This window comes from Nylanderia fulva, unplaced genomic scaffold, assembly GCF_048542155.1.
Source record: "Nylanderia fulva isolate GAGA-0341 unplaced genomic scaffold, ASM4854215v1 Scaffold3, whole genome shotgun sequence".
Taxonomy (NCBI): domain Eukaryota; kingdom Metazoa; phylum Arthropoda; class Insecta; order Hymenoptera; family Formicidae; genus Nylanderia; species Nylanderia fulva.
The window spans coordinates 3,834,295-3,852,835 of NW_028190368.1; the positions used below are offsets into that span (position 1 = coordinate 3,834,295).

An 18,541-nucleotide genomic window follows, 5' to 3' on the forward strand; every position below is an offset into this window, starting at 1 on the left:
CCTGACACCAATTATCGCGTAGATCATTAGCTCACGCATATTAATCTTTGTTACAGCGGTATATCTCATTGCCGTTTTGCGCTACAAACACACACACAGGCGCAAAATACTCTGTGATAAATTTATGAACTGACGAAGGGATTATGTGTAACGTGAGCGTCATACAGAGAGAGAGAGAGAGAGAGGGACAAGAGTGAATGTGAATTGCTCAAATAATTACGGTTCACCCAAACTTCAATTACATCCCGTTTCGCTGAATTCCGTGGTTATATAATTTTAACCAAAGCCGTATCTCAATATTAAGTGTTGATTTATATATATCAAGGAAAATGGAATTTCAGTTATCCAATAAAGATAGGATTATATCTATATTTTCTTTCTTTTCGCTGCAAACAATAAAATGGAAACAATGAAAGGAAAGTAGTTGAAAAGACACTTGAAATATTAAATTAAAATACCTGTGAATAATCGAAAATATTGCAGTATTAATTCTCGAGTATAAAATTATACAGGTTTATAAATATTATAAATATGTGACTCGCAAAGAATGTAGGTATGTATACATAAGAAATATAATAAATTGTTAAATTATTGTTACATTACATTAAGAACGTAAATGTTAGATTCTTGGAAGAAGCCATTTATTGATCCTTTAATTTAGTATCGAAGAATCTTGGGTCTAGAATAAGTAACGTTAAATAACGTCGTAAATAACGAGGCTTTTTATGGAATTAGACCTGAATCCACGGACGTATATTTGTACAGCAAGAGTATGTGTGACACTACAACATTTTATGATGAAAGATGTCTTGTATTACTTGGCTGCCAGGATAGTTTAATACAGTGAATCATGAAACGCACGTGAACGACTAGATTTTAAAACGTCAGAAGACTGACGATAAGTCCCAGTATTACAACGTTGAAAAACTTTCTTTTCAACGCAATAATGTTCAAAGAAATTTATGATGTACTGACGGATCTGAATCGCAGTAATTTTTGCATTGTTTCTTGTCAAGAAGATAAAAACAATTGTTAAATAATGCCAAAATAATCCTAATAAAATACCATATAAAAAGAATCTTTATATTCAAATTCTTTTTCCATAAAATATGAAACATATTTTATGGAAAAAGAATTACATTAATTAATAAAATAATACAAATACAATAACATTAATGCTACGTGTAACAATAATTGATAATTAATTAATCGTTTCGCTCACTTTGTTCAAAAATCGTGGGAATACAAGATGATATATGTGAAATAGCTGTTACAAGAGTATTATTAAGGCATGTTACAATATATTATATATTTCCTATATATATTTCGTACGTATACATGTTCCCTTTCCGTACGCGTTCATCGAATATCAAGGTATGCATTGTTTAGCATCATTCCTGAATGTAGCTGACTATACAATAGTAATTACCTTTCATGCAAACTATGCGCTCCTACATACAAAGGCACGTCCGTAATCAATAGCTTCGACTGCAACAAGTAGATATATACAAGTCAGTTGAAAACGAGAACGGCAACTTTCGTTCCAATTCACTCGAGGATCGTTACTATACGGGCAATCTACTTCCGAAACAGTAATAGCCGCGTACATCTCGATTGTTCAATTGTCACAGACCGGCCGACCATGCGTAGCTTTTTCTACTCGCTGAGTAACGTTCCGATCATTGTCCTTACGAATTTGTCTGCAAAATTGCAAAGCACAAAAAAAGAAGAATAAAAAGATATTTATCTATTCAAGTCGTGCAAATCACGTCTGTTAATTTTAAATTTTTTGTAATGACAAAATTTGTCTTTAGTAAAGTCATCACTTATTATATGTATATATATCATTTTTTAACTAACTTTCTTATATTAAAATTTTAATTCTATACGTAGAATATATACGTATAATCATGAGCGTTCGCAGGATTTTTTTCAGAGAAGGGGCGTGATTAAAATTTTTTTCTTTCTTATTAGGTATTATTTGTCTTTAATTTCTTTAATTTAATTTTTTTATGATTTTGCTATTTTAATATTTTTATATTAAACACAAGTGCAAATAAATTTTAGTGTGTACCCACAAGGAGAGTGCCCCTCTGGATGCGTATAATATTGAATATTTCTTTTAATACTTTATAATTTTATTTAAAAAGAAAACTTTTCATAGATCGCGGAAACATGAAATATCCCATTTGAAATAATATTATACATATCATGAGATGAAACTTTCCAAACCATATGAAACGCGGTTTCTATCTACCATTCTCTACGAGTAAAATAATATTAATGTAAATCGTAGATAATCACCATAAGTACCTCGTCTTGTATATCCTGCTTACGCGTAAAGTAAAGTGCAGAGAATCCCTTCGTTGGAATTTAATGCATCTCTCTATAAACAGATAAAATCCAACGATTGCTACGTAACAGAAAAATTTAAATGAAAGTCTCTGAAAAAACTTTCCGCTTTCGCTGCATTCTGCGCGACTGGATTCATGCCTTCATTTGATCCAAGCTTTCTTTCAGATCTCATCTCCTTTCAATGTCATCGCCGTCGCAGTTAAGCGATATTTATTATAGTTCACTACTTCGGCATAATATCGCTTTTCAAACATTTTCCCCCGTGGCCTCTTTCAAAACACATTCTCCAGCCGAGCAATTAAAATACGCACGACCGTCACCGGATTGTCCTTTTTTACGACTAACCGCTCGTCATTACTGCGATTCTGCCCGAACGGCCGCCATCGCTCCGGCCGTCGACGTTAAGCCGCGTGTGAAAATGGCTTTTCTTCTATCTCTCGCCACTTCTCCCGACTTACTAATTAAATAAAGGGGTCGACAGGAGAAAGGAATCCTGCTTTGCCAGCCATAAGCGTGCACATGAAAAGAACTTAAATGGGGAAATATCTATAAAGACGAGACTTATGCCTCTTCTGCGCTTTCCTTCTCTTTTCTCATATTTTTCTCCCCTATTATTCTATTTTCTCATCGGGCAAATAAGTTCGCGCTAATTCCTTCTAATGCTCGAAATTCTCAAGCGTGTTTGAATAGTTCGAGCGATTCAAATTTTTAGGAGAAATTTTAGGATTAAATCTTAAATAATTTTTAACTGTCTTAATTGTGCGAATCTGTCCAAAGGGACGGTATATGAATATTAATACGTAAATGGAAGCTTTTTATTTTTCATTAGCAATGACCATTATTTCTGTTCAAATATTTCTTTATGTTCAAACGGCTCGAAAAGTTAAATTTTCTATTTAATCGAATCGATCAAACAGACTGACAATTTATTCTTAGTGTTTCCTCTATTGGTATTGAAAACTTTCCATCTTTCTCTTATCATTCATATTCATTGCCTTTTCATTCAATATATTATTTCTAATGTGTTCACATGTTATTTTAGTATATTATTTTATATATCTCTGTAACAGTAGTGTATGTGCTGAATACTTTAAATCAATTGTTATTATAAATTAACATTGTTTTTATAATTGTAATTTTTATATTAACATAAAATACTTTTGCCGTTGATTTATAAAAAAAGTCACAAATATTTATCATATCAGATATTCTTTAACAAATTTCTATATTAAAAAATAATTTAACCAAGACATTTTATTTAACAAATATCCAATTGTTGAACAATTGAAGGTGCTGGATAAAATCGAGAAATAAAACTTAATTTCCACGAAAAGCTCTTTGTTATAATAAAATCCAGATATTAATTTATTCATATTATTTTATTTACGCATCTGGACCAACAAATTTGGATTGTCAGATATATTCGAAAGAATTGAGTGGGTAAAACACACCGTGCAAAATACGGTTTAAAATATCATTTTGTAATATATTTTTATTATTATTTTTTCTTCTAATTCTCAATTGCGCGCGAAGATTTTTACATTACTGCATCGAAGGACGAGAGGAACAATATATGAATTGTGGCGCGTTTAATATTCATGGTATTTTCGCTTAGTAAAGTGTAGAGCTTACTTAGAAGTAATATAAATGAAGTAATATAATTTGCGCCATTGTTCTTACTTGCCGACTCGCAGCATTAACAATCATCAATATCAAATGAGAAAATCGCACGTGATTCTGAGCAACCCTTGTAGGAGAATATCATTCCTGTAAAAATATGAAAATTCATATATACGAAATTAATTGGGCGACAAATAGTATCTAAGAAAAATATCGCTACTGCGAACATGGTGAGTATTTTCTTACTCATTAAGAGTTTGCTTGCAATCTGAAGTTGCGAGAAAAGCGTGTTTTTAAGTATTTGTTTGTTTGATTATATAAAGTATCAAATTGCACAAAAAGGACAGTAAATATGAAATTATAAGCGCAAATTTACAACATTATTATGACTAAATATAATGTGCTGTAATAAGCAGCTGTATATGTAAATTGAATATATTATGCTGTTTTTCATTTGATATTTATGTTGCTGTTTAATTTAATTTATAAAAATATAATGTAAAATAAAAATTAATTTATTGTTGTTGCAAAATATTTAATGCAAAACAGAATAAATTTATGTGCAATATTTTATTTCCTATGCACTTAATATTTAAATTGAAAAATTTAATTATTAAATGATTAATATATCACTACTTTGTGTTATTCTTTACTTTTTTATTTTTTATTTTCGACATGAAAGAACTGTGTCGCGTTACAATTATTTATCAAAAATTAATTAATCATCAATTGTAATAATTATTGCGAATTATTTCCCAACATTTCTCGTATTTTTGGAAAGGAATTGTACAATATATAACACTATAACTTTATTACTCGAGTGTCGCGAATGACAATATACGCTGAGCACCTATTACATAATAACACATCGTAAAGGCCAAATGTTACACACGAGGCCATGTGTTGCAGTTAATTTGCTGTTGTTTCGAAATATTTACAACATCTTATATATATATTACATCTATAAATTAATGCTGAATATTGTGTATTTTAAATTAATGTTTCACCTTGTATTGTCCATTAATGTAATTAGGCTATCATTGCAAACAATATTTATTTTATTAAGCAAGAAAAACATTTGTGTAAATTTAATATTATTATTTTAATATTATTATTTAGCTTATTAAAAATTTAGTTACCGACAAGATACTTATAACTCAATAATATACTTACGATTGGACGGCTTTAGATATATGTACATATATTATAATATAGATAGATTCATTGCTGCTGATTTAATAGTAAGACATTATACGTTGTCTCTTAATATGGAAAATATTTCGCGAGAGTTTTATTGATAAGTTTAATAAACGAAAAAGGATAGGAAAAGTAAAATTTAAAAAATTAAAGAGTTCGTGAACTTAAAACGTTTGTTATATCGAGAGCTTCGAGCAATTCGCTTTGCAGGCTATAAAATGTCCTATTAATTATAAAATAAATTACAAATACATACGTATAACTATATAAATATCTAACATTTGAAATAGAAATAAGTATTTCGAAGTTCAACGTATATCTCAGATCAACAAAATAATAAAACGTTGCGTGTGCAATTAGTAAATATAATTCCACGTTCCTAAATCTTAAAAGCCGCTCAATTTACAAAGTCAGATTAGCTCAGCGACATTGACCGCATGTCCGATCGAAAGATCAGAGAGTATTAATTATATTCCCCTCAATTCAAAAGCGATTAAGGATCATTGCCATAATCACGGTATTACCCCTAGATGCTGGTCATATACCAGCTCTTCCAGAATGCCTCACGATCCGACTCTTTTTCTTGAAACAACTCTCTCTCTCCCTTTCTCTTTTGTCCTCAAATAATTCCTTCCAGTTTGGGCGAAGTTAATCCCGCGGGATCATATCGTATTACTTCGCTCGAGCTTAAGGGAGTGGCCCGGTGCGGACCCGGTGACAGTGGTACCAGAATATAGGGAGAGAATCGAGGGAGGGAGAATAAGGGATGAGAGGGAGAAGCGAAGAGGGTAGGCAGCTGAGGGTGACGCGACGGTGGAGAATTCCAGAAGATCCTCGCGGATTACGTACGTGATTGTACGACAGTGACGTCACCGCGTGGCCATTGTTCCCGTCGTAATATACGAGCGGGAGTAATCCTCAAATTACGTTCCCGTAACGCGACGCTTCCGTCCATCCGTTTGCCGCCCGTCCAGGTTGCGTATACGCGCGCACGATAATAGTTTCCTGCATAATAGTTTACTAATGACGCCTTCATTATCATATGGGCCATCGTCGGACGCACATATAGCTTGATATCTATAGATTAACGCGTTTCGACTCTCTCTCTATCTGTCTTTCCGTGAGCTTCTCTGTAGCTTCATCCCTTTCTCTGATCCACCATACTCGCGACGATCTTGTTCTGGACATCGTTGCCAGCAGTTTCGTATCGCACAGACGTATGTAAATCCACGGAAATCCACTTGGACGATTATGAGAAGTGTCGCTGTAATGCCCGCAGCTTCTGATTTGCTTATGGTTTATACTGATCAAAGTGTCAGCTTCTATATTCATTCTTTAAATATATTCAAACTGTAAATTTATTACTATAATAAATACTATAATTACTATAATTATTACTATAATAAATACTATAATTACTATAATTATTACTATAATAAATACTACAATTACTATAATTATTACTATAATAAATACTATAATTACTATAATTATTACTATAATAAATACTATAATTACTATAATAAATTTACAGTTTATGACCAAAAAAAGATAGAGATAGATGAAACAATTATAAATAAATTTAAAATTAATTAGAAATACAAAAAGTTTTAAAATATAAAAACAAAAGCTAAATTTTAAATTTCAAACTAACTTGAAAACTAGCGCAATTAATATTTTATTTTTCTCATTGAATCTATTATTTCCGATAAATCTTTGTACGGAATGAGTACTCTTCAAAGCTAATTGTAAAAGCTGTCTACGGCAAGGGTTGTATCAATCACGTGGAAAAGTGCTCCAAGCATCGATTAATGTCCATAGACTTTTATTTTCTTTTACTTTCTTCTACCTCGTCACTATCAGTGATTTGTTGTTTCTATAAGAACAAGTGCAATCTATGTCACAATCAAGGATTCATTGATGAGTTTTTCATTGCAAAACGTAATTTCTTTTGCGGGAAGTGTAAAATCATACGTTGAATTTCCAATAGCGAAAACTATTTTTTTCACAAGTCCAACAGTCCACTTCAACAATAGAAATTGTTAATGATACATGAAAAATAATCTTAATCTTTTTTTTTTAATTAAAATTGATCGTAAATAATCTTATATATGTATATAATTGATATGAGAATGAATGAGATACTCTCTAAATATTTTTATTTTCATACGTCGAGCTCATATACCCCTAACATGATATAATGGGCGCGATAAAACGGGCCATTCGCGATTTTACCATCCGATGCCCATCGATGGCACGTATTCGGACAGCTGGTTGATGCGTAGCAGCACGCTTTGATAAACGTCGCATCAAAGCGTTTTACGTCAAGAGTAAATCGACATTTTCATCGAGAGAGCGCGGACATCAGCTTTTACCATAAAAATTTGCAAATATATATATACATATATAGACGCGCGCATATATATATATACATATATACACACGTACAAAACACTGATACATTCATAACGCGCCACGTAAAATTGCGTGAGGGAGAAATTTGCGTTCCGTAACACTCTTGCCTCGTTATTGTCTCACGAGAGCTTTCCGCTCCGGATAAAACGGCGTTTACTGATAACGAGGCGCGTGATTGTGAGATATTGTCGGGCTAACGCTTTTTGAAGCGCGCACATATTTCACGTACGCCGACGTAATTACGATCGACTTTAACTGATGTATCTAACGTCGTTTCTCCGCACTCCGGATAGCGTAAATCTGATAGCGTACGTTTCCGACGTATTGCTCGACGTATTAGTTTCCGCGCGGAAATATATTGATGCACTGCGCGAGCACGAAGGGGATATTGATAGCCGTAGGAAAAAGTCGACATTACCTACCTATTGTTATTAAGTTAACGTTTCTCCAAGTCTTTTGCGGACCTTATCGATCTCAGGGTTAGATGTATTACATTATTATATGACATATACATTCTCTGTTCAATTTTCGAATTTTAAAGGATTAAAATAAGATAATCTCTCATTTTATTAAATTTAAAATTTTATCTTCCTAAACCTTTTATAATATGATTTTATATCGTAAATATTGCAGATTATATTTAAGATATATAGAAACATTTAAATTAAATATTGAACAAAATGTATATTTAATTTAAATATTAATATATAATATGTTCAATTAACAAAATACTAGTAATTTAGTTGAACGGTTTAGTCAAGTTAACAATTTTTTCTTTAGTGTACAATTTTGAACAATTGATTTACTTGTGTCTTGGCGAAATATACAAATTTTATTTGAAATATACGAATAAATGCGTCATTTTTGGTATCAAATTTATTAATTCAGAATCGGTATAATCGGATAAATATAGAGAATCGGATTATATATCAAATTTAAATTGTAAAGATATAAAAAAAAAAAAATATTAATTTTAATCTCATTGATCTTTATGTCATCGTAGATTTGACTTAAAAATATAAATGTTTTACGCCACTTCCCGCCCGAAAGAAATGGCAAATTCAACAAGCGGATCTGTGAGAAAGTCTTAATGGGGAAAAGCTTCGTTTAATTTTTCCAATACCTGGTTTATTAGTTACGCAAGGAAGCAGAAACCAGGCCGGGTTGATCGCGCGAGAAAGAAGAGGGAGAAAGAGAGCGAAAGAAAGCGAGATTATAATCTTGGTAGTGCCTCTACTCACCTTTGTAATTTCATAAAAGGAGGGAGAAATCGGTGGCGCCACTCCCTCGTTGCTCGAAGAGGAGGGTTGTTGAGATTTCTATCTTTGTTTTCGTCTCCATTTACGTCGATCCTCGCGCAGTCGCCAGATCGCAGTCGCATGACCTAAAAATAAGTTGAAAGCGTTGTAAACCATGCAGTAGGTTTTCAGTCTGTAACGTACGACAACCGGGTTGTGGGGTTAATGGAGTGCTTTGATCCTTTGACCCTGACGCACTCAGCGCGATGCGTTATTAAGAGTGCAGTCGCAATTCGAAGATATTTCGCGTTTATACAAAATACGTTCCAAACTTTAGCAGTATCGCGTGATCTTTCAATAAGAATTAATAGAGATAATGATTGACTTGTGATTACAAAATCTGCAATATTTACGATATAAAATCAGATTATAAAAGATTTAGGAAGATAAAATTTTAAATTTAACAAAATGAGATTATCTTATTTTAATCCTTTAATATACTGGTTCATTTTTAATATTGGATGTGTGCAATCCTTATTATTATACGTAGATATTTAAGAATACTTTAAACAGAAATAAACGAGTACAAAATATTTTATGTTTACTTAAAAATAGTAAAGATTTATAAACTGTTAATAGCACGTTAGAAATAAATTGTTGAAAATCGTAAATTATAAAATTACCGAATTTGTTTCTCTGAAACTTAATACACTGAAGTAAATGCTATTTTGTTAATTGAATATATAGAAACATTTAAATTTAATATTGAACAAAATGTATATTTAACTTAAATATTAATATATGTTCAATTAACAAAATACTAGTAATTTAGTTGAACGGTTTAGTCAAGTTAACAATTTTTTCTTCAGTGTACAATTTTGAACAATTGATTTACTTGTGTCTTGGCGAAATAGACGAATTTTATTTGAAATATACGAATGGCTTACGAATGTCTGAGGAAACTCTCAAGCTAATACGGCAACACTTGCAAGTGGTATTCTGCAGAGGTATTCTAGTGAGATACATAACTAACTTCGAAATTACACGACTAGTCGGATCCTTGATTTCCACGGCCTGAGTTCATCTGGAGCTACGCGTATCTAGTTTAGCTTTATCGAGTTGTAACACTTTTGGCAAAATAGCCAGCAGTTTTATACATTTTTATTTATTTCTCATCTTTATGCATTCATTGTTAGTTAACTCTCTTAAATTCAATATACATAAAGATATTTATTTTTTAAATGTAAACCGCTTGTGATTTTATGCATTAATCTTGGCAAAAAGTTAAAGCAAAATGCGACTTAATTAAATTTATTTTTAATTTTAATACATTTTTTAATTTTTTTATTAATTCTTTTATTAATATTGTGATGGTTATTATTGTTATATAAAATGGTTTAGAAATGTTATCTATTTGAGAAAATTAATGGAAGAAAAATAACTAATGCAATCATATATTTTAATAAAATATAATACAATGTTTTACGATTTATTTTAGCATAAAAATATAATTGTCAAATAAAAAAAGAATAAAAATATATATAAATTGTATTGTATAACAAAGCATATCATTTTCAATAAAATGTAAATAATACTTTGTCTTCAAATATAAAATCAATTTTTAATATTAATTAATTTAAAAAAATTATAATTTTAATTATTTTTATTACTTTCTTACTTCATATAATAATATAAGTCTAATCTTTTTCAAAGATTTTATTTTACAATATTTTTTTTATAATAAGATGTATAAAGAATGTATAGAGACGATTTTATATATTTCAGAAAAAATTTATGTACAATATATTGATTATTTAAATAAAATTTAAATTTAAAAAATCTAATAAATTGTGTGATCTATTCGAACAATTCAAAGTTAAATGTTTGCCTTCCAAATTCAGTTTTCATAAATTTAATGATCGATCTATGCTATCAAATCGCTTTAATTCATTTTCTATTTACAATATAGTTAAACTCTTTGTAGGTATACGTAGCCTGAAGTTAGTTAAAAAATGGATCTATTTGTGAGAAAATATTTTCAGGTTTGAATAATTTTAGATTCAATCTTGAAATTCAAACAGCTCAAAGTTTTTGATCACTTAAACTTAAAACTTTCGAGCATTTATTTTGAAAGATAAAGTATGAAAATATTTTGAATTCTGAATTCTAAAAGTAGCTTATCGTCAGATGAAACAACAGATTTCTATTATAACAATAGCAATAATGTAGGAAGCAAGAAAACAACGCAAGATAAAAGATATTATAATTATCAAAAATTATAGTAACCGTGAATAAATTGTCGTTAGACAGCTAATATAGTTCTCTTATCTTATTTACGATAACGAATAAATTTAATAAATCACTACATTTATTATGGAGTAACTTATTATAAATATTTATGGATTAACATTATTTATGAAAATTATTTATGGAAAATCAGGCAAAAGTATTTACATTTAATTTCTAAATTCTTTGCAATAATATAAATAAAAAATTATAATTAAGAAAACGTTTTTTATAAGAAAATTTTATATTAATCTTCATGGGTAAAACATTAATTATATAATTATCTGAAAAGTGAGAAGAAATAAATAAATTTTTTTACATAACATGGTAACAATTCGACAGATCGACGTTACGACCCGAGGGTTAAGTAGATACGATGGAATTCCAGGGATAACTCAAAAACTGAAAATCGATAGTTGGTGACTAACGCAGTATTTCGAACGCGTATAAATAAACTCACACTTAAACATATTTTTGAAATAAAAAATTATATTGTAAAGAGATTTTATCTTTTCAAAGCATATAAGACTTCCTGTTTGCAGATTGTATTTGTAAATTTTTTAAAAATGATATTTTTCTCTTTTAATAATGTTATTTTAATCATTATTTTTACAAGAAATTTTACTCTTGTATTTACATAAGTTTAATTATTATTGTAAAAATTCTTTAATTTTAGAACATTTACAACATAGCCAATGGCTTGACTTTCAATTGAAATAGAGTATAAATTAAAATCTACCTGAATACATGTAGAACACAAAAAGCAATTCGTCAAGAGTCCTAACTGCCTAACTTCGAATTTAAAATACAAAGGAGGCAGGTAGCTGAACATCCGCCCCATTTCTCCTATACAATAAAAAGGATTTGATTGCATTCTGTTCCCAGTGGCTCGCTCTGTTGGGAGCACGCATTTCTTTGGAAAGAAAGTGTAAAGTTCAAGAATATTATTTATTTTCTAGTGATCCGCGTTAAAGGTCTCCTCATACTAGCTACGTTGTTTCTCTTGTGAGAAATATTTTTCAGTAAGATCTATGCAGCAGAGTGATATACACGAGAGAAAAGCGCTACATTTTCAGCCAGTAAGTATATATAATAATTCTGCATTAATTCGATGCATTTGTATTTATATGAATATTTTAGACACGTGTCAATTTTTTCTGTTTCTTACAAGAAGCGCGTCATATGGAATCGTATTGTCTGTACATAAAAAATAATTTTATTCTTAAACATTACAGAGAACATTTTTATAATGCAAGCATATTTAACATCATTATAATGTATCCATGTTTAAATCACGTGAATATATCTGTATGTAAACATGTTGTTCGTCTAGTGTGAATAAACCTTTATTCTCATCGCATTATCAGGCAGCGTGTTAGCAGACGATAAACAGTCCAAACAGTTAAGTTAGTTATAAAGAGAAACCGTGGGGCCTTCGTCTCAGTTTAACTCAAACTTCCTTCGGGCGAGCTACGTTCGTTAGACAAACAATCATTTCGCATGCTTGGAAGTAGACATACTGCATGCGTATCATGAGAAAATACGTCGCAAATCTCTTCAAACTACGTACAAATCTAAAGGATACCTCTTAGACGTTTAATATTAGCACTGTATCATCGATAAACAGAGTAAGTCGTAATATAAATTATATTGTGCGTTGTATTCTCAAACACGTGGTCTGTTAAATTTACTAACTGTTAGGTAAAAGTTAAGTTTCTATTATTTATACCGTACATTTACTACCTCCTAAGTAATTTAAAAATTTTTGTAATAAAATTGTTATAAACAAATTTAAACATTTATGCAAAAAAATTTTTAAACTACGTTTGAAAAACAGATTTGTTAACGAACATGTCACAGATATTATTTATAAAATTTATTATTTATAAACTTCGAGAAAAGCAATATATATACATATAATATAGGTTAATGTAAATTTCTACTAACAAAATAATTACCAGAGAGAGAGAGAGAGAGAGAGAGAGAGAATTAAAAATGTTATAAATTACGTGCCAAAAGTATCATATATATTATGAGTCAAAATTTAAATATCAAATAAATATTAAGAGTCAAATTTTAAATATTAAATAACTATAATACAGTAAAATTCTTAATTTAATATTTTAATACACAAAAGCATAATTATATATTTCTAATTATTTATCGTAGGAATTATACAAAATAAATATTTTATAAAATCTTTAATTTATAAAATTATATTGTACAATTATTTACTTATTAAACAAGAAGCAATCGTAATTTAAGTCTGAGATATTTTATATAACAATAAAAATAAGTTTTATGTCAATATTTCGTTATGTTATTTTTGCTATTTCAAGAATATTTTTTAAATGTTACATATGTGACCAAATGTTATTGCAGAAATATATAAAAGAAAGAAAGTAGTTATTTAATAATAATGTGGTTTAATAATAATTGTTGTTGCCTAATTTTAAATTAATTAGTAAAATCAATAAAATTATATAAAATATAATTCTTAAAAATTGGAGTATTGGAGTATTTTTTCCGCATATTATTAATTTCAATAATTTGCCTCGTGAATATATGCTTGTTAGTTTGTACTTATGTCAAATTAAATTTAAAAAATTATTAAATATAATCCTATGAATATAAACATCATAAATATATCATTACAAAACTTATGATATGGTTTTACGTAACAATCTCAAAATGTAAAATAAGTATTACTGGTGTATATAGAAGAGAGAGATTATATTTATCAAGAATTATTTTCATGAAATTTTTCGTTTTAGTTGCTTCAACAATTTATTCACTCTTGTACATATACTTATTAATATTTTATATTATAATATTTGCCAAAAATTAAGAATTAAATAATTTAAATAAATTAGATTACAATGTAATGTAGAAGAAATGTTTTATTATTGTAATCAAATTTATATATATATATATATATATATATATATATACATTAAATCATACATCGCTGTATTAGTTTTAAACAGCTCTATAACTTTCAATATATTGAAAGTTATAGAGCTGTTTAAAACTAATACAACGATGTATGATTTAATATATAATAAATATTTTACGTATTATATGAGTTTTATAGGCTTGAAATATCGCGGGTAATATGACGTTTCCGGAATCTATATGCGCTTTATCTTTATGTACACATTTGATGTTTGTATTAACTTAATTCTCACGTTTTGGATTTTTTCATGCAGAGCATATTTGTGGGCAAATAATCAAACAAATTACGCCAATATGAATGTTTTGAAATCGGACTGGTTCAGCGAAATAAGCGATCTTTGGCCTGGTGTTGCACTTTCATTGAAGGTAGAAGAAATTCTGCATTCCGAGCGTTCTCAGTTTCAAGAAATTCTGGTAGTAAAAACGTGAGTAAATTTCTTTCCTTTTGGTAGCGTAAAATAATTCTTAAACTGGACTTTCAATATAAAATAAAACTCGTTAAATAAATATGTTGCATTTACAGACAATCACATGGGAGGGCTTTGATGCTCGACGGCGCGATACAATGTACAGAGAAAGATGAATTCTCCTATCACGAGATGATATCATATTTGCCACTCTGCAGTCATCCTAAGCCTAAAGACGTTAGTTGGCACGTATTCATTTTTTTAGTTAGCTATACACATACACGAACGAGGAGAAAATGTTGCATTAATTTTACACTCAAAAGCATTATCTAGATGATAATAGTAATGCATGATAAGAAGTAATACATATGTACATAAGATAATGCTGTTTTTTTGCAGCTCGTATGTAATTAATCTTGAACTTGCCATATTACATTTTAGACTTACAACTATTTATTTAGAATTTATATTGCGTTTGTTTATACACAGAAGTAATATTAGACAATCAATAACCTTTTATTGTTAATTATTAATTCTCACGTATTATTATTATTAATATTAATTAATAATTAATCCATTATTTAAGTGCAATTAATGAATAGCGGAGTTACATAAATTATTTGTCGTTTTTAATAAAGATAAAATAGAAATAAAATTCAGATAAAAATTCCTTCTGTGCCTTATAAAATTGATTATATAAATGATTACATATTAACTCAACTATTATACAATTGTATATTACATATTATTTATTATTAATATTTTAACTGTATGTAATAAGAAATGTCATATATATATAATTGATATCTTTAGGCAAATAAATAATTTTCAATTTCTCTGTTACATTATAGATTTTGATAGTCGGAGGTGGCGATGGTGGAGCTGCTCGAGAAGTCGCGAAACATCCGGATGTGGAACGTATTACACTAGTGGACATCGACAACCGAGTTATCGAAGTGTGCAAACAATACTTGCCTCGTTTGAGTCTGGGTCTTAATAATCCTAAAGTAACCGTTTCTGTTGGCGACGGTTTCGAATTTCTAAGAAATCATTGTGGACAATTCGATGTCATTATCACTGACAGTAGCGATCCCGTAGGCAAGTGATCTCATAATTCTCGTGTCTCTCTAATATTTTACGATGGAAAGAAGTGCATGATTTCTTAAAGAAAAAATTGCACATTATAAATAACAGTGTTACAAACAAATTTTTAACATTTTATTTAGGTCCCGCCGAGCATCTTTTCAAACAACCGTACTATGAATTATTAAAGGCTGCATTGAAACCTGATGGAATTATTGCCAGCCAGGCTGGCACGGTATGGGAGAGCATGCAACAAGTACAAAGTACATTCCAGCATTGTAAAACCGTGTTTCCGGTCGCCTCCTACGCAGTAACAGCTGTACCGACATATCCCACAGGTCAAATCGGTTTTGTCCTTGGGAGCTTAGACAGCGTTAGTATTAAATACAGTATAACATATGACAATAAGTGAAAAAAATTTTATTTTTTCTATTTTTCTATAAGGAAAAAAAAATTTAATTGTGAAAGTGATTAATAAGGAAGAAAGAGGAGTAGGAGAGAAAATCTGATGCAATTTTTGCAACATCTGGAAGTTCACATGGTTTTTAACATGAATTTATAATAATTTTATAAATGTTTACGACTATAAGATCGATTATAAATGAGCCTTGATCATTCGAGTAAAATAATAATTATAAAAATTATACAAATATAATAAAATTATTATGTTTCATTAAATATCTAGAAGACTTAGATGATCGGTAAAAAATTTTTAGTACATTCGTATTTTTTATCTATATGCTTAAATTAAAGATTTTACCATTTATAAATACATTTCTTTCATTAGTAACTTCACAAATTTCTTTTTATATCTTATGTTACATCAATTTTTATATAATACAAAAATAGATTTACCATTGATTAAAAAAAAATAGATTTAATAAATTTTTAATTGTTCTTTTTTTCAGCAAAAAAATTTTGCAGAACCGATAAGGATATTCAACGATGAAGATCTCGATCGAATGGAAATAAAATATTATAATGATAAGGTACATCGGACTTCTTTTGTTTTACCAAGATTTGTGGAAAAGAGTTTACAAATTGCTCAACGTACTAACTAAGTACTTAGTAATATTTACTTTAAATATTTAATTTCAATTTTCAACAACAGAGCTTAAAAAAATTTAATTTTTATAATTTTAGATTGTAAGTAATGCTTCCTATTTTTTGTAATTTCTATTATGAAAAAAAAAAATAATAATAAAAACATAATTACATATATTTATGTACAATATATTATATGATATGAATTGCATATGCAATAACCCAAACTAATTATACTGAATAGATATAAATAAAATCTTTTATGCATGTATACGTTGATTAATTTCTTTATAAATAACCTCACATAAGTACATTTTCATGTTTTATACATACATACATATATATATATATATATATATATATATATATATACAAAATTTTATTTTTTATATTAGTATACAAAATTATATTTTCCATATTTAGGGAATTATTAGCGCTCTTTAAATTATTTCTGAACCTACTTTGTTATTGAGACAACAGTTTATCTAAAGTCGGTGGTTTTTAATATATAGCTCATCGATGTATGATATTATTTTATATTTTACCAGCAATAGATAAAATCAATTTAAATTCGAATAGCTTTTGTATAAAAAGAAGTGGTTATTATAATAAAATAATTCAGAATTTTGCAATATAGTAAATGAAGTAGAATTTAATAAGCTTTATAATGTAATTTATGTACTTTGACTTTTAATATATTACTTTATGGTATATGATACATCAAAATAGTTCTGCACAACCGATTACTGCTAACATGTCGACAGATGTAAAACCTCAGAAAATAGGATTCAATATTGCAGCGTAACAGAAATAATATAAAAATTATCAAATATGTGTGTATTTCTTTACAGAATTTATGAATATAAAATATTTTAAATTATTGAGTATTTTTAAGATTCAGTAAAATAAAAAAAAAACTATTCTTATTCATATACAAAAACAACACAGAAAATACATTTTCTAGCATTTAATAGTCGAAATATTTATGTATATATTAATGATAAAGCATTTAATAAAAAAAATGTATTATCTATTATTAGTTGTATTAGAAGAATCAAGAGATTTTATCATTTTTCTCTTCTTTTTACAAAATATTGCTTTGAATAATTTTAGTATATTCCAATTTTTGTTTTAAATTTGAAATACAATTTACAATTAGCTTTTACTTTTTTAAATTTTAGATTAAAATTTTCGAAAACTTTATTTGAGGTCTAAAAATAAACAGAAATGATTAAAGTTTAATTATTTCGGATTAATACAGGAGAAAATAAAGTTGGAATGAATAACTTTATCCTTGAATTGTCACGGCTATCCGTTTCTTCGAAATGAAATAAAATAAAATTAAGGAGTATAAAAAGGCTTGTAAAAGCTGTGTAAATGGCAATTAAGTTTACTAAGAATCGACGCATATAATAAGAAATTATAAGACACAAGCAAAAAATTAAATAAAACATGGATAATCGCATATATGGAAATTAACAATTACCATAAAATAAATTAAATAAATAGACTCATAGCGGAAAGTTAGAACGAAGTCAGAACGGACGTTTCGACTTGATTTTTCAAATCGTCTTCAGCGCAAAATATAAATAATTACAAAAAAAATCAACTAAAACTCCGTATCAAAACTAATAACCTACAGGAGTCATAATGTGTACAAAAATATTTTACAATAACCAGATGTTAAATACGTTAGCAATAGACAGTCAATTATGTTTAAAAAGAAGTTATAAGTAAATAATTATTCAAAAACTAAACGAAAAAGTAAACCGCAAGCGTTGTGGGAGTCGTGAAGGTATCTGCTCTGTGCGTCATCTCATGAATACTTATTTCACCTCTAATTAACTGATTGGGATGAAATAAAATAAAATCAACCTGTATTAATGTGAATAATCTAAATTATTACTTTGGACACGATTCCATTAATTACATCAATTGCTG

The 18,541-nt window shown here is 28.7% G+C and overlaps 1 protein-coding gene across 2 annotated transcripts; it reads left to right on the top strand.

The window, feature by feature from the left end:
- The first annotated feature begins 12,054 nt into the window (after positions 1-12,054).
- On the top strand, positions 12,055-16,777 carry SpdS (Spermidine Synthase). 2 transcript variants are annotated; one of them, XM_029300719.2, is made up of 7 exons: positions 12,055-12,190; positions 12,479-12,739; positions 14,321-14,491; positions 14,590-14,710; positions 15,325-15,571; positions 15,700-15,929; positions 16,465-16,777. In XM_029300719.2, the coding sequence occupies exons 3-7, from the start codon at positions 14,361-14,363 to the stop codon at positions 16,615-16,617; spliced, it is 882 nt and encodes a 293-aa protein (XP_029156552.2). In that variant the 5' UTR covers positions 12,055-12,190; positions 12,479-12,739; positions 14,321-14,360; the 3' UTR covers positions 16,618-16,777. The 2 variants fall into 2 exon arrangements, with proteins under 2 accessions (XP_029156552.2, XP_085340527.1); XM_085484401.1 differs by lacking the exon at positions 12,479-12,739.
- The last annotated feature ends 1,764 nt before the right edge of the window (positions 16,778-18,541 follow it).

What these genes read in the sequence shown, in the direction of transcription:
- SpdS (XM_029300719.2), top strand. Translation starts at nt 14,361, where the DNA reads ATGAATGTTTTGAAATCGGACTGGTTCAGCGAAATAAGCGATCTTTGG. An exon ending in GAAATTCTGGTAGTAAAAAC is followed by an intron (nt 14,492 to 14,589) that starts GTGAGTAAATTT and finishes TTGCATTTACAG; the next exon opens with ACAATCACATGGGAGGGCTT. An exon ending in GTCATCCTAAGCCTAAAGAC is followed by an intron (nt 14,711 to 15,324) that starts GTTAGTTGGCAC and finishes GTTACATTATAG; the next exon opens with ATTTTGATAGTCGGAGGTGG.